This window comes from Sapajus apella, unplaced genomic scaffold (assembly GCF_009761245.1).
Source record: "Sapajus apella isolate SASKATOON/1434 unplaced genomic scaffold, GSC_monkey_1.0 scaffold62, whole genome shotgun sequence".
NCBI classification, from domain to species: Eukaryota; Metazoa; Chordata; class Mammalia; order Primates; family Cebidae; genus Sapajus; species Sapajus apella.
The window spans coordinates 4,317,880-4,330,212 of record NW_022437002.1 but is presented as its reverse complement, the minus strand read 5'-3'; the positions used below and the strand labels follow the sequence as shown (position 1 = coordinate 4,330,212).

Here is a 12,333-nt window from a genome sequence, read left to right as displayed (position 1 = left end):
CTCTTTGATACAGCAATCAAGAAACTTCACAAGGTTCCTTTCCCAATTTAATTGTCCCTGCTCTCTTTTATAAATATTATACTACAAACAACTCTTCCTTAAGCTCTAGAGAGCTATAGAGCTTTTCAACAGGTCTATGCTCATGTTCTTCCTATTATTTGAAATTCATCCCTTATCCCAAATCTCTGAAGAAAAGAGCTCATCTCAAATGCCACCTCTTTTCTTTTGTTTTTTGGGGTTTTTTTTTGAGATGGAGTCTCCCTCTGTCACCTAGGCTGGAGTGCAGTGGCGCGATCTTGCCTCACTGCAAGATCTGCCTCGAGGGTTCAAGCGATTCTCCTGCCTCAGCCTCCTGAGTAGCTGGGATTAGAGGTGTGTACCAACATACCCAGCTAATTTTTGTATTTTTAGTAGAGACGGAGTTTCATCATGTTGGTCAGAGTGGTCTCAAATTCCTGACCTTGTAATCTGCCCGCTTCGGCCTCCCAAAATGCTAAGATTTCAGGCGTGAGCCACTGGACCCGGCCTCAAATGCTATTTCTTTTACAAAATAAAAGCAAATCACCTAACAACCCATCTTCACAGCAGGACTCAAAGTTCTAAAGAGTATAGCAGTGCCCCCTTATCCTCAGTTTTGGTTTCTACAGTTTCTATATACTTCTACAATTGCTGTCCAAAAATATTACATGAAAAATGCCAGAAATAAACAATTCATAAGTTTCAAACTGTGAGCCATTCGTGATGAAATTTTATAACATCCAGCTCCATCCCCTGGGTGTGAATCATCCCTTTAGCTGGCATATCCACACTGTATACTACCTACCTGTGAGTCACTTAGTAGCCCTCTCAGTAATCAGATCAATTATCAAGGTATCACAGTGTTTGTGTTCAAGAAACCCTTATTTTACTTAGTAATGGCCACAAAGTACAAGAGTAGTGATGTTAAGGCCGGGCGCGGTGGCTCAAGCCTGTAATCCCAGCACTTTGGGAGGCCGAGGCGGGTGGATCACAAGGTCAAGAGATCAAGACCATCCTGGTCAACATGGTGAAACCCCGTCTCTACTAAAACTACAAAAAATTATCTGGGCATGGTGGCGCGTGCCTGTAGTCCCAGTTACTCAGGAGGCTGAGGCAGGAGAATTGCCTGAACCCAGGAGGCGGAGGTTGCGGTGAGCTGAGATTGGGCCATTGCACTCCAGCCTGGGTAACATGAGTGAAACTCTGTCTCAAAAAAAAAAAAAAAAAAAAAAAAAGAGTAGTGATGTTGGCAATTTTGATATGCCAAAGAGAAGCTGTACTGTGTTTCCTTTATGTAAAAAGGCTAAAGTTCTCAACATAATAAGGAAAGAAAAAAATTCTGTGCTGAAGTTGCTAATATCTACAGTAGGAATGAATCTTTTTTTTTTTTTTTGAGAAGGAATTTCACTATTGTTGCCCAGACTGGAGTGTAATGGGTGATCTCAGCTCACTGCAACCTCCACCTCCCAGGTTCAAGCGATTCTCCTGTCTCAGCCTCCTGAGTAGCTAGGACTACAGGCATGTGCCACCATGCTTGGCTAATTTTGTAATTTTAGTAGAGACGGGGTTTCACCATGTTAGTCAGGCTGGTCTCAAACTCCTGCCCTCAGGTGATCCACCCACCGTGGCCTCACAAAGTGCTGGGATTACAGGCGTAAGCCACCACGCCCAGCCAGGAATGAATCTTCCACGCATGAAACTGTAAACAGTTTATTGTTATAATTGTCCTAGTTTATTATTAGTTATGGTTGTTAATTTCTTACTATATCTAATTTATAAATTAAGCTTTATCAGAGGTATATATGTATAGGAAAAAATATAACACAGATAGGGTACAGTACTATTCATGGTTTCAGGCATCCACTGGGGGTCCTAGAAAGTATCCCCCTCGGCCGGACACGGTGGCTCACACCTGTCATCTCAGCACTTTGGGAGGCCGAGGCGAGCAGATCACCTGAAGTCAGGAGTTCAAGACCAGCCTGGCCAACATGGTGAAACCCTGTCATAAAAAAAAAAAAAAAAAGAAAGTATCCCCCCCTCAGAAAAGAGTGGACTACTGAATGACCCCACAATGAAAAATCACAAAATATACAGGAAATACAGTCCAGGAGTAAGATCCTACAGAAACAACAAACAGCAGAATCAGATCTACATAGGTCTTGGTGAATTAGTGAAACGCATAACAAAATCACAATTAAAATAAAAAGAAGTGCTACTCAGGAGACTGAGGAGGGAGGATTACTTGAGTCCAGGAGTTTGAGGCTACAGTGAGCTATGACTATCCCACTGCACTCTAGCCCAGACAACAGAGTAAAACCCTGTCTCTAAAAGAGAGAAAAAAGGCTGGGTATGGTGACTCACCCAGTATTTTAGGAGGCTGAGGTGGGTGGATCACCTGAGGTCAGGAGTTTGAGACCAGCCTGGCCAACATAGAAACTCTGTCTCTACTAAAAATACAAAAAGTAGCCAGACGTGGTGGCACACCTGTGATCCCAGCTACTTAGGAGGCTAAGGCAGGGGAATTGCTTAAACCCGGGAAGTGGAGGTTGCAGTGAGCTGAGATTGTGCCATTGCACTCCAGCCTGGGTGATAAGAGTGAAACTCTGCCTCAAAAAAAAAAAAGAGAGAGAGAGAGAGAGAGAGAGAAAAGGCCAGGCACGGTGGCTCAAGCCTGTAATCATAGCACTTTAGGAGGCTGACACGGGTAGATTACTTGAGGTCGGGAGTTCAAGACCAGCCTGACCAACATGAAGAAACCCCATCTCTACTAAAAATACAAAATTACTCAGGTGTGGTGGCACATGCCAGTAATCCTGCTACTCAGGAGGCTGAGTCAGAAGAATTGCTTGAACCCGGGAGGTGGAGGTTGCAATGAGCTGAGATCACACCACTGTACTCCAGGCTGGGCAACAAGGGCAAAATTCTGTCTTAAAAAAAAAAAAAAAGAGAGAGAGAGAAAGGAAAAAAAAGTGAAAGGGCAAATAGCCAAATCACTTTTTTAGAAGAACAAAGTGGGAGGGCTGTGCTACCAGATAACAAGGCTTGCTATACTATAAAGCTACTATAATTAAGCCACTTTGGTATTGGCATATGGGTCAATAAACAGACGAAGTCAACCAGAGAGCCCAAAACCGGACACACACATATTGCCTGGCACAAAATAGGTGCTTGATCAGTATATATACAATGAATGAATAAATATGAACATTTAATTACACATGGGCACTGTGGCTCATGCCTGTAATCCCAGAACTTTGGGAGGCCAAGATTGGCAGATCCCTTGAGCCCAGGAGTTTGAGACCAGCCTGGTCAACATGCAAAATCCCATCTCTACAAAAATACAAAAATTAGCTGAGTGTGGTGACATGCACCTGTGGTCTCAGCTAATCGGGAGGCTGAGGTGGAAAGATGGCTTGAGCCTGGGAAGCAGAGGTTGCAATGAGCCAAGCTCGCACCACTGCACTGCAGCCCAAGTGCCAGAGTGAGAAGCTGTCTCAAAAAAGAAAAAAAGACAACAAGCCGGGCGCGGTGGCACGTGCCTGTAGTCCCAGCTACTCATGAGGCTGAGGTGGGAGGATCACTCGAGCCCAGGAGTTCTGGGCTGTAGTGCGCTATGCCGATCGGGTATCCGCACTAAGTTCAGCATCAATATGGTGATCTCCTGGGAATGGGGGACCACCAGGTTGCCTAAGGAGGGGTGAACGGGCCCAGGTCAGAAACGGAGCAGGTCAAAATTCCCATGCTGATAAGTAGCGGGATCACGCCTGTGAATAGCCACTGCACTCCAGCCTGGGCAACATAGCGAGACCCCATCTCTAAAATTAAAAATAATAATAATAGAAAAAAGACAACCAAATAGGAAAATGGGCAAAAAGCATGAATAGGAATTTCAATAGGAGAATACCAATTAAAATAATAGTAAGATACCATTTCGTGTCTACCTAAATTAGCAACAAAATTGAAATCTGGCAAACTCAAGTGTTGACAAGGACTTAGAGCAACTGCAATTCTCCTACATATCTGGCAACTGGAAACCATTTTGGCTTTATCTAAAACAGGTGAATATGCGCATATGTCCTGACCCAATTCTACTCCTAGTATATCCTTTACTGAAACTTCAGCACATAGGCATTAAGAGACACGTTCAAGAAAGTTCACAGCAGCAATATTTGCAATAGTCAAACCCCAGAAGCATATCAAATGCCTACCAATGAGATATCAGACAGACTAGAATACATTTATTTCAAGGAAATACAGTAAAAAGAAATATAGCTACTTGTATCAACATGGTTGAGTCTCAAGAACATGTTTAGCAAAAAAAAATAAAGTCACATAATAAATACTGTATGCCTCCATTTATATAACAATATGTATGGATCCATCTATATAACAAAACTAAAACACACTGTGCTTAGAATTGCAGGTAAAAAATAAAAATCATTTTTATAATTTTTTTTAGAAGAATACAGGCATGGTGGTGCATGCTTATAATCTCAGCACTTTGGAAGACCAAAGTGGGAAGATCTCTTGAGACCAGGAGTTTGACATCAGCCTGGGCAAAAACAACAAGACCCTGTTTCAACAAAAAAATTTTTTTATTAAGCCAAGAGAGGCTGGGTATGGTGTCTCATGCATGTAATCCCAGCACTTTGGGAGGCCAAGGCAGGCAGATTGCTTTGAGCTCAGGAATTCAAGACCAGCCTGAGCAACACGGTGAAACTCCCTACCAAAAAATTAGATAGGCATGATGGCTCACACCTCTAGTCCCAGCTACTTGGGAGGCTGAGGCTGGTGAATCACCTGAGCCCAGAAAGCAGAGGTTGCAGGGGGCAAGATCACATCACTGCACTCCAGCCAGGGCGACAGAGTGAGACCCTGTCTCAAAAAAAAAAAAAAAGCCAGGCATGGTGGTACCTGCCTATAGTCCTAGCTATTTGGGAGGCTGAGGTGGGAAGATAACTTGAGCCAGGAGTTCAGGGCTGCAGTGAGCTATGATCACGCCACTGCACTCCAGCCTGTGGGGAGCAGAGCTCTAGGGAGTAGAGACAGTTTGCTCCCTAGAGTATCTAAAAATATCTTCTGCCTTTTCTGTTTTTCATTCCCAGCTGCCCTTCACACCTAAAAAAGCTCTGTAGTCCCAAGGCCTGTCTACTCCTTTACTTTCCTTCCTTGCTCCCCCAGTTGCCTGCCATTGGCTCCAGAGACATGACAAGGCCATCTAGGAAAGAACACTCATCTCCTTTCAGTCTCTAGAATGGTGACACAAATTCTGCTATTAGTAGGTTACTCAAGCTGTGGAAACAGACTTTAACCACAGATTCTTATGCTATAAGGCAACATGGACCCCACAGCCCCTCTTTACTTTCTCATTTGGACTCTTATAACAGCCACTTGACTAGCCTCTGTGCTTCTAAAATGCATGCCTGTTCCTATCTCTCTTTCATTTAAAACCCTTCACTTGTTCCTCCTCACTGTCTCCAGAAGAGGTTAAAACTGGGAACCACTGGATCAACTTGGTCTACAGATGTACTAATGTGTTTTGTTTGTACACATGCTTAAAATAAAAACCAAAAAAACAAAAACTCTGGGTTAACTTTTTTCTTGAGACAAGCTCTCATTCTGTCACCTAGGCTGGAGTGCAGTGGTGCAATCCCGGCTCACTGCAGCCCTGACCTCCTGGGCTCAGGTGATCCTCCGACCTCAGCCTCCCAGGTAGCTTAGACAACAGGTACAGGCCAGCATGCCAACCAAATTTTTTTGTATTTTTTTGTAGTGACACGGTTTCTTGGGATAACATTTTAAACCTGGGAGATTTTAAAGAGAAGCTGGAAGTCCAGATTATTATCTGGACCATCCTGGTCAACATGGTGAAACTCCGTCTCTACCAAAATACAAAATTAGCTGGGCGTGATGGCACGTGCCTGTAGTCTCAGCTACTCGGGAGGCTGAGGCAGGAGATTATTATCTGGATTTCCAGCTTCTCTTTAAAAACTGGAAGATTAATGAAAAATCACCTGTAGCTGAATCTACAGGTTAGATAGAGTCGCTGATAGAGAGCTGGCATCTACTTCAACATGGTCCCAATCACTCTTTTTTAGGCATTACATTTTTGGGTTTGAGGTTTTTTTTTTTTTTTTTTTTTTGAGACAGAGTCTTATTCTGTCGCTCAGGCTGGAGCACAGTGGTGCAATCACAGCTCACTGTAAACTCTGCTTCCCAGGCTCAAAATGATCCTCCCACCTCAGCCTCCTAAGTAGCTGAGACTACAGGCACATGCCACCATGCCTGGCTGATTTTTGTACAGACAAGGTCTTGCCGTGTTGACCATGCTGCTCTCGAACTGCTGGGCTCAAGCAATCCGCCCGTTTCAGCCTCCCAAAGTGCTAGTATTACAAGCATGAGCCACCACATCTGGCTTTGTTGTTGTTGTTTTTTCTTTTGAGACAGAGTCTCACTTTGTCGCCAGGTGCCAGGCTGTAGTGAAGTGGCGTGATCTCAGCTCACTGCAACCTCCATCTCCCAGGTTCAAGCAATTCTCCTGGTTCAGCCTCCCGAGTAGCTGGGACTAAAGGCACGTGCCACCATGCCCAGCTAATTTTTGTATTTTGATAGAGACGGGGTTTCACCATGTTGGCCAGGATGGTCTCGATCTATTGACCTCATGATCTGCCCGCCTCAGCCACCTGAAATGCTGGAATTACAAGCGTGAGCCACCACACCCAGCCCTGGTTTTGTTTTATAAGATAGTGTCTTGCTCTGTCCCCCAGGCTGGAATGCAGTGGTGCCATCACAGCTCACTGTAGCCTCAACCTCCCAGGCTCAAGAATCTTCCCACCTTAGCAACCCAAGTACCTGGAACTACAGGCACACACCACCATGGCCAGCTAATTTTTAAATTTTGTTGTAGAGAAAGGGCCTCCCTATGTTGCCCAGGCTGGTCTAGAACTCCTAAGCTCAAGTGATCCCGCTGCCTCCACGTGCTGAAGTGTTGCGATTACAGGCATGAGGCACCATGCCTAGCCAAAAATCTTTATCACTTACAGTGCCTGCCTTGTAACAGCAGTCAACATGTACTTGATGAATGAGTGAATGAGTGGTGGAGAAAATGAGATAATGAATGGCATATGGAGAACCAGTGCAAATAAGGTTAGGCAACAGTAGTGCTTCTGGTAACTCACATAGATTTCCATTTTTCGGTAGAGACCATAGTTGAGCAGCAAATTATGAGTCATGCGGATTCGGTGAGGCTTCATTGGGTGGCCTTGTCCATAATAGTAATTTCCAACATCCCCTGAGGAAGAGAGAGTGACAGCTTCACTAACACAGTTAGACATACACTCCCAGGAGAACCCAAGAATTTTTACAACAAACTCCCAGGCAAATTCTTTCTGGCTCATTTCTAATTTCCAAGATTCTCTCCTACCTTGAGAAAGGGTAACTCCAAAGAAAAAAAAAGCAGGGGACCCTGGTGAGGTCAACATCTAAATCTCAGTCTAGCTCACTTTCTTCTGGAACCCACAAACACTAGATAGCATGAGGGGTTCATTCCAAAGCTAGTGGGGAACAGCAGCCAGTGAAATGACTCACCTCACTATACCTCCAAGGAATTCCCTACCACAATAGAAAAATAGCCATCACTACTCAGAATTATTATTTTTATTTTTATTTTTTTAGACAGAGTTTTGCTCTTGTCGCCCAGCTGGAGTGCAATGGCATGATCTTGGCTCACTGCAACCTCTGCTTCCCGGGTGTCTCCTGCCTCAGCCTTCCGAGTAACTGGGATTACAGATACCCAAACCACCATGCTTGGCTAATTAATTTTTTTTTTTTTTTTTTTTTTTTGAGAGAAAGTCTCCCTCTGTTGCCAGGTGCCAGGCTGGAGTGCAGTGGCGTGGTCTTGGCTCACTGCAACCTCCGTCTCCTGGGTTCAAGCAATTTTCCTGCCTCAGCCTCCCAAGTAGCTGGGACTACCAGTGCACATCACCACACCCAGTTAACTTTTGTATTTTAGTAGAGACGGGGTTTCACCATATTGGCCAGGGTGGTCTCGATCTCGTGACCTCGTGATCTGCCCGCCAAGGCCTCCCAAAGTGCTTTGGGAGGCTCACACCTGGGATTACAGGTATGAGCCACCACACCCAGCCTAATTTTTGTATCTTTAGTAGAGACAGGGTTTCACCATGTTGAGCAGGCTGCCCTCAAACTGCTGACTCAGGTGATCTGCCCGCCTCAGCCTCCCAAAGTGCTGGGATTATAGGCATGAGCCACTGCGCCTGGCCCTATTCAGAATTATTATAAACCACAGTTCATCTCTTACATGTTGTAATACTTATGGTATCAAAGCACATTCACTTCATTTTCTTTTTGGATCCTCACAGTAACATGGGTAAGACAGGGAATATTATTCTCACCTCATAGATAAGAAAACTAAACCTTATCACAGGCCGGGCGCGGTAGCTCACGCCTGTAATCCCAGCACTTTGGGAGGCTGAGGCGGGTGGATCACTTGAGGTCAGGAGTTCGAAACCAGCCTGTCCAACATGGTGAAACCCTGTCTCTTAAAAAAAAAAAAAGAAAGAAAGAAAACTAAACCTTATCACTTGCTTCATCTATAACACTAGCCTTCTAGTTGGTCCCTCTACCTTCAATACACATTACAGCCAAACTGTCACCAGAGTTGTTTTCCTAATCCACAACTCTGATAACATCGTTCCTTTGCTCAGAAAATCCTTATGGCTCCCCATCCCCTACAGGATAAAGAGTAAAGAATAACTTTATAATAGAGATGGGCATGGTGGCATGAGCCTATAATCCCAGCTACTCCAGAGGCTGAGGCAGGAAAATCACTTGAGCCCAGGAGTTTTTGAGACTAGCCTAGGTCTCAAAAATTTAATTCTAATAACTTCAGAACACTGGCATTCAAGGACTTTTTCTTTTCTTTTCTTTTTTTTTTTTTTTTTTTTTTGGAGATAGATCTCAATCCGTTGACCAAGCTGGAGTGCATTGGCGAAATCTCAGCTTACCACAACCTCCACCTCCCGGGTTCAAGTAATTCTCCTGTCTCAGGCTCCCAAGTAGCTGGGATCACAGGCATGCACCACCATGCCTGGCTAATTTTTGTATTTTTAGTAGAGATGGAGTTTCACCTTGTTGGCCAGGCTGGTCTCAAACTCCTGACCTCAGGTGATCTGCCCGCCTCAGCCTCCCTAAGTGTTGGGATTACGGGTGTGAGCTACCACGCCCAGCCAGCATTCAAAGACTAAGGACTTTCTTTTTTTGAGACGAAGTCTCATTCTGTCACCCAGGCTGGAGGGCAGTGGCACGATCTTGGCTTACTGCAACCTCTGCCTCCCAGATTCAAGTGATTCTCCTGCCTCAGCCTCCCAAGTAGCTGGGACTACAGGCATGTGCCACCACACCCAGCTAATTTTTGTATTTTTGGTAGAGATGGGGTCTCACCATGTTGGTCAGGCTGGTCTCAAACTCCTGACCTCACAATCCGCCTACCTCGGCCACCCAAAGTGCTGGGATTACAGGCATAAGCCATCATGTTGGCCTCAAGGACTTTCTTAATCTGCCTTTCCAGCTTCATCTCCTGCTACCATCCTTTCCCACAACACACACACACTCACTCTCACACACTCTCTCTGTCTCTCTCTCTCTCTCTCTCACTCTCGCTCTCGATCTTTTTGCTCTAGACTGGAGTAAGCAACCTATGGCCCTTGGGCCAAATACAAGTAGCTGCCTGTTTTGGTAAATAAAATCTTATTGGAACACAGCCATGGCCATTCATTTACATCTCCTCTATGACAGTTTTCACACTACAGTGGCAGAGCTGAGTAGTTTAGTTGCCACAGACACCTGTGCATATGGCAAAATAAAGTGTAAAATATTTACTATCTGGCCCTTTACAGAAAAAGTTTGGCAACCCATGCTCTAGACATAGCAGAATATGATCAGTATCCTGAACATGACATTCTCCTTCACACCACAGTATCCTTTGTGCAGACTGTTCCTTTAACCTGAAATGTCCTCCTTTCTCTGATGATGTTCATATTACAAAGCCCACCTAGCTCCAAACCCTTTCTTGATCAAATAAATGGTCTTTTCCTCTACATGCAATTTATATATAGCACTTCATTAATTTTTTTTTTCTTCAGACAGAGTCTTGCTCTGTCGCCCAGGCGGGATTGCAATGGCACTATCTCGGCAGCTCACTGCAACCTCCACCTCCCAGGTTCAAGCCATTCTCCTGCCTCAGCCTCCCAAGTAGCTGGGATTACATGTCTGCACCACCACATCCAGCTAATTTGTGTATTTTAGTAGAGGTGAGGTCTCACCATGTTGATTTTTGCCAGGCTGGTCTCGAACTCCTCACCTCAAGTGATCTGCCCACCTTATCTTCCCAAAGTGCTAGGATTGCTTTATATCAGAATTATTCACATGACTATATCCACAAGATTAGGTACCCCTTGAAGGCAAGGATTAATATGCCTTGTATATCACAGAGGCTAAATAAAGATTCAGTTAATTGAATTGAGACTCGGAGAAGTTAAGTGCCTGCTTAAGATCACATAGCTAATGGATGATCTGGGAGTCCACTCTTCTGACTCCAAATCCAGTATGCTAAAAGCTATATTGGGTTTCTCAGGTACCTACTTCAGTTTGCACTTAAGCTAGAGGGCTGTATGGCTCTACCTGGTAAAAAGTCCCTTGAACAACGTCGCAAAATCAAGTAAACTACACACCCAAAGGTATCTCCTTAAAGGTCCATTCGGATGAAGCATGGGCCTTGATCCCTAGCAACTCCCTTGCCTATCAAGCCTGGATCCAGCCAAGGCTCAGACCTGGGGAACTGAGATATCTTACCTAGAAGGTTAAGGGAATAACTGAAGTGAGGGTAGTGAGGGTGGGGCTCTGAGACACCAGCCTTTTATTTTCATGTTTTTTTGTTTGTTTGTTTGATGTTTTGTTTCTTTGTATCTGCCTTGTTGCCCAGGCTGGTTTCAAACTCCTAGCCTCAAGAGATCAGCCTTCTAAAATGCTGGGATTACAGGTGTGAGCTTCCAACAGTGCAGGCCAACTATCCTTTTCTTAACAGTTTTTAATTAGTTTGCCAATCTGTGCTGTGTGTATTCCTATGCAGTGACTAATGCTATGACGGAGAGTACACAGCATGAGGGACACTGTCTACGTCCTTAGAATTCCACCCTGGATCCTCTTCTCTATATAACTTCTTGGGTGACTGCATCCCTTATGACTAAATTTACTATAATTAAAATAAAGATATATCTCTATATCTTAATCAGGTTGCTGAGAGACTTTAAAAGAAATCGTCCTTTTTATTTAGGTACTATTTTATTTTTTACTTTTATTTATTTATTTATTTTGGAGACAAAGTCTCTCTCTGTCGCCCAGGCTGGAGTGCAATGGTGCGATCTCAGCTCACTGTAACCTCTGCCTCCTGGGTTCAAGCGATTCTCCTGCCTCAGCCTCCTGAGTAGCTGGGATTACAAACGTGTGCCACCATGCCTGGCTAATTTTGTATTTTTAGTAGAGACAGGGTTTCACCATGTTGGCCAGGCTGGTCTTCAAACTCCTGACCTCATGTGATCCGCCCACCTTGGCCTTCCAGTGTTGGGATTACAGGCGTGAGCCACTGGGCCTGGCCATACTTTAAACCCTTAAAGAGCTTTCCCATCATTATTCTCATAATAGGAACTCCTATCATTTTGATTTTATAGGAGAGTAATCTGAAATGTAAGGTGACTTGCCTGTTATTACAAAGCTTCTCAATGGCAGAGCCAAATCTGAGTCCCAAACTAATGACCTCACTGCAAAACTCAAATTTTCAAGGAAGAAGTCTGTGCCCTTATCTAAAGACTGAGGTCTATTTTTTCTTTGTTTTTTTTTTTTTTTTAAATAGAGACGGGGTTTCACCATGTTGACCGGATGGTCTCGATCTCTTGACCTGGTGATCCACACGCCTCAGCCTCCCAAAGTGCTGGGATTATAGGCGTGAGCCCCCGCGCCCGGCCGGTCTTTCTATTTTTTCTTCTCCTTTTTTGAGACAGGGTCTTGCTTTGTTGCTTAGGCTGAGTGTAGTGGCACCATTATGGCTCACTGCAGGCTCTACCTGGGTTCAAACCAGCTACCTGCCTCAGTCTCCCATCTCAGCCTCCTGAGTAGCTGGGATTACAGGCATGTGCTACCACACCCAGCTAATTTGTTTTGTTTTGTAGAGATGGGTACTCATCTCTACAGGCTGATCTTGAACTCCTGGCCTCAAGTGGTTCTTCCACCTTGGTCTCCCAA

General features: G+C 44.6%; 1 protein-coding gene across 1 annotated transcript in view; it reads right to left on the bottom strand.

The window, feature by feature from the left end:
* Positions 1-12,333, bottom strand: part of HDAC1 (histone deacetylase 1) — a 45,757-nt gene that overhangs the window by 27,929 nt on the left and 5,495 nt on the right. The window contains exon 2 of the mRNA XM_032246755.1: positions 7,197-7,309. Coding sequence (XP_032102646.1) covers positions 7,197-7,309 — 113 coding nt within the window. The remainder of the gene's footprint in view (positions 1-7,196; positions 7,310-12,333) is intronic.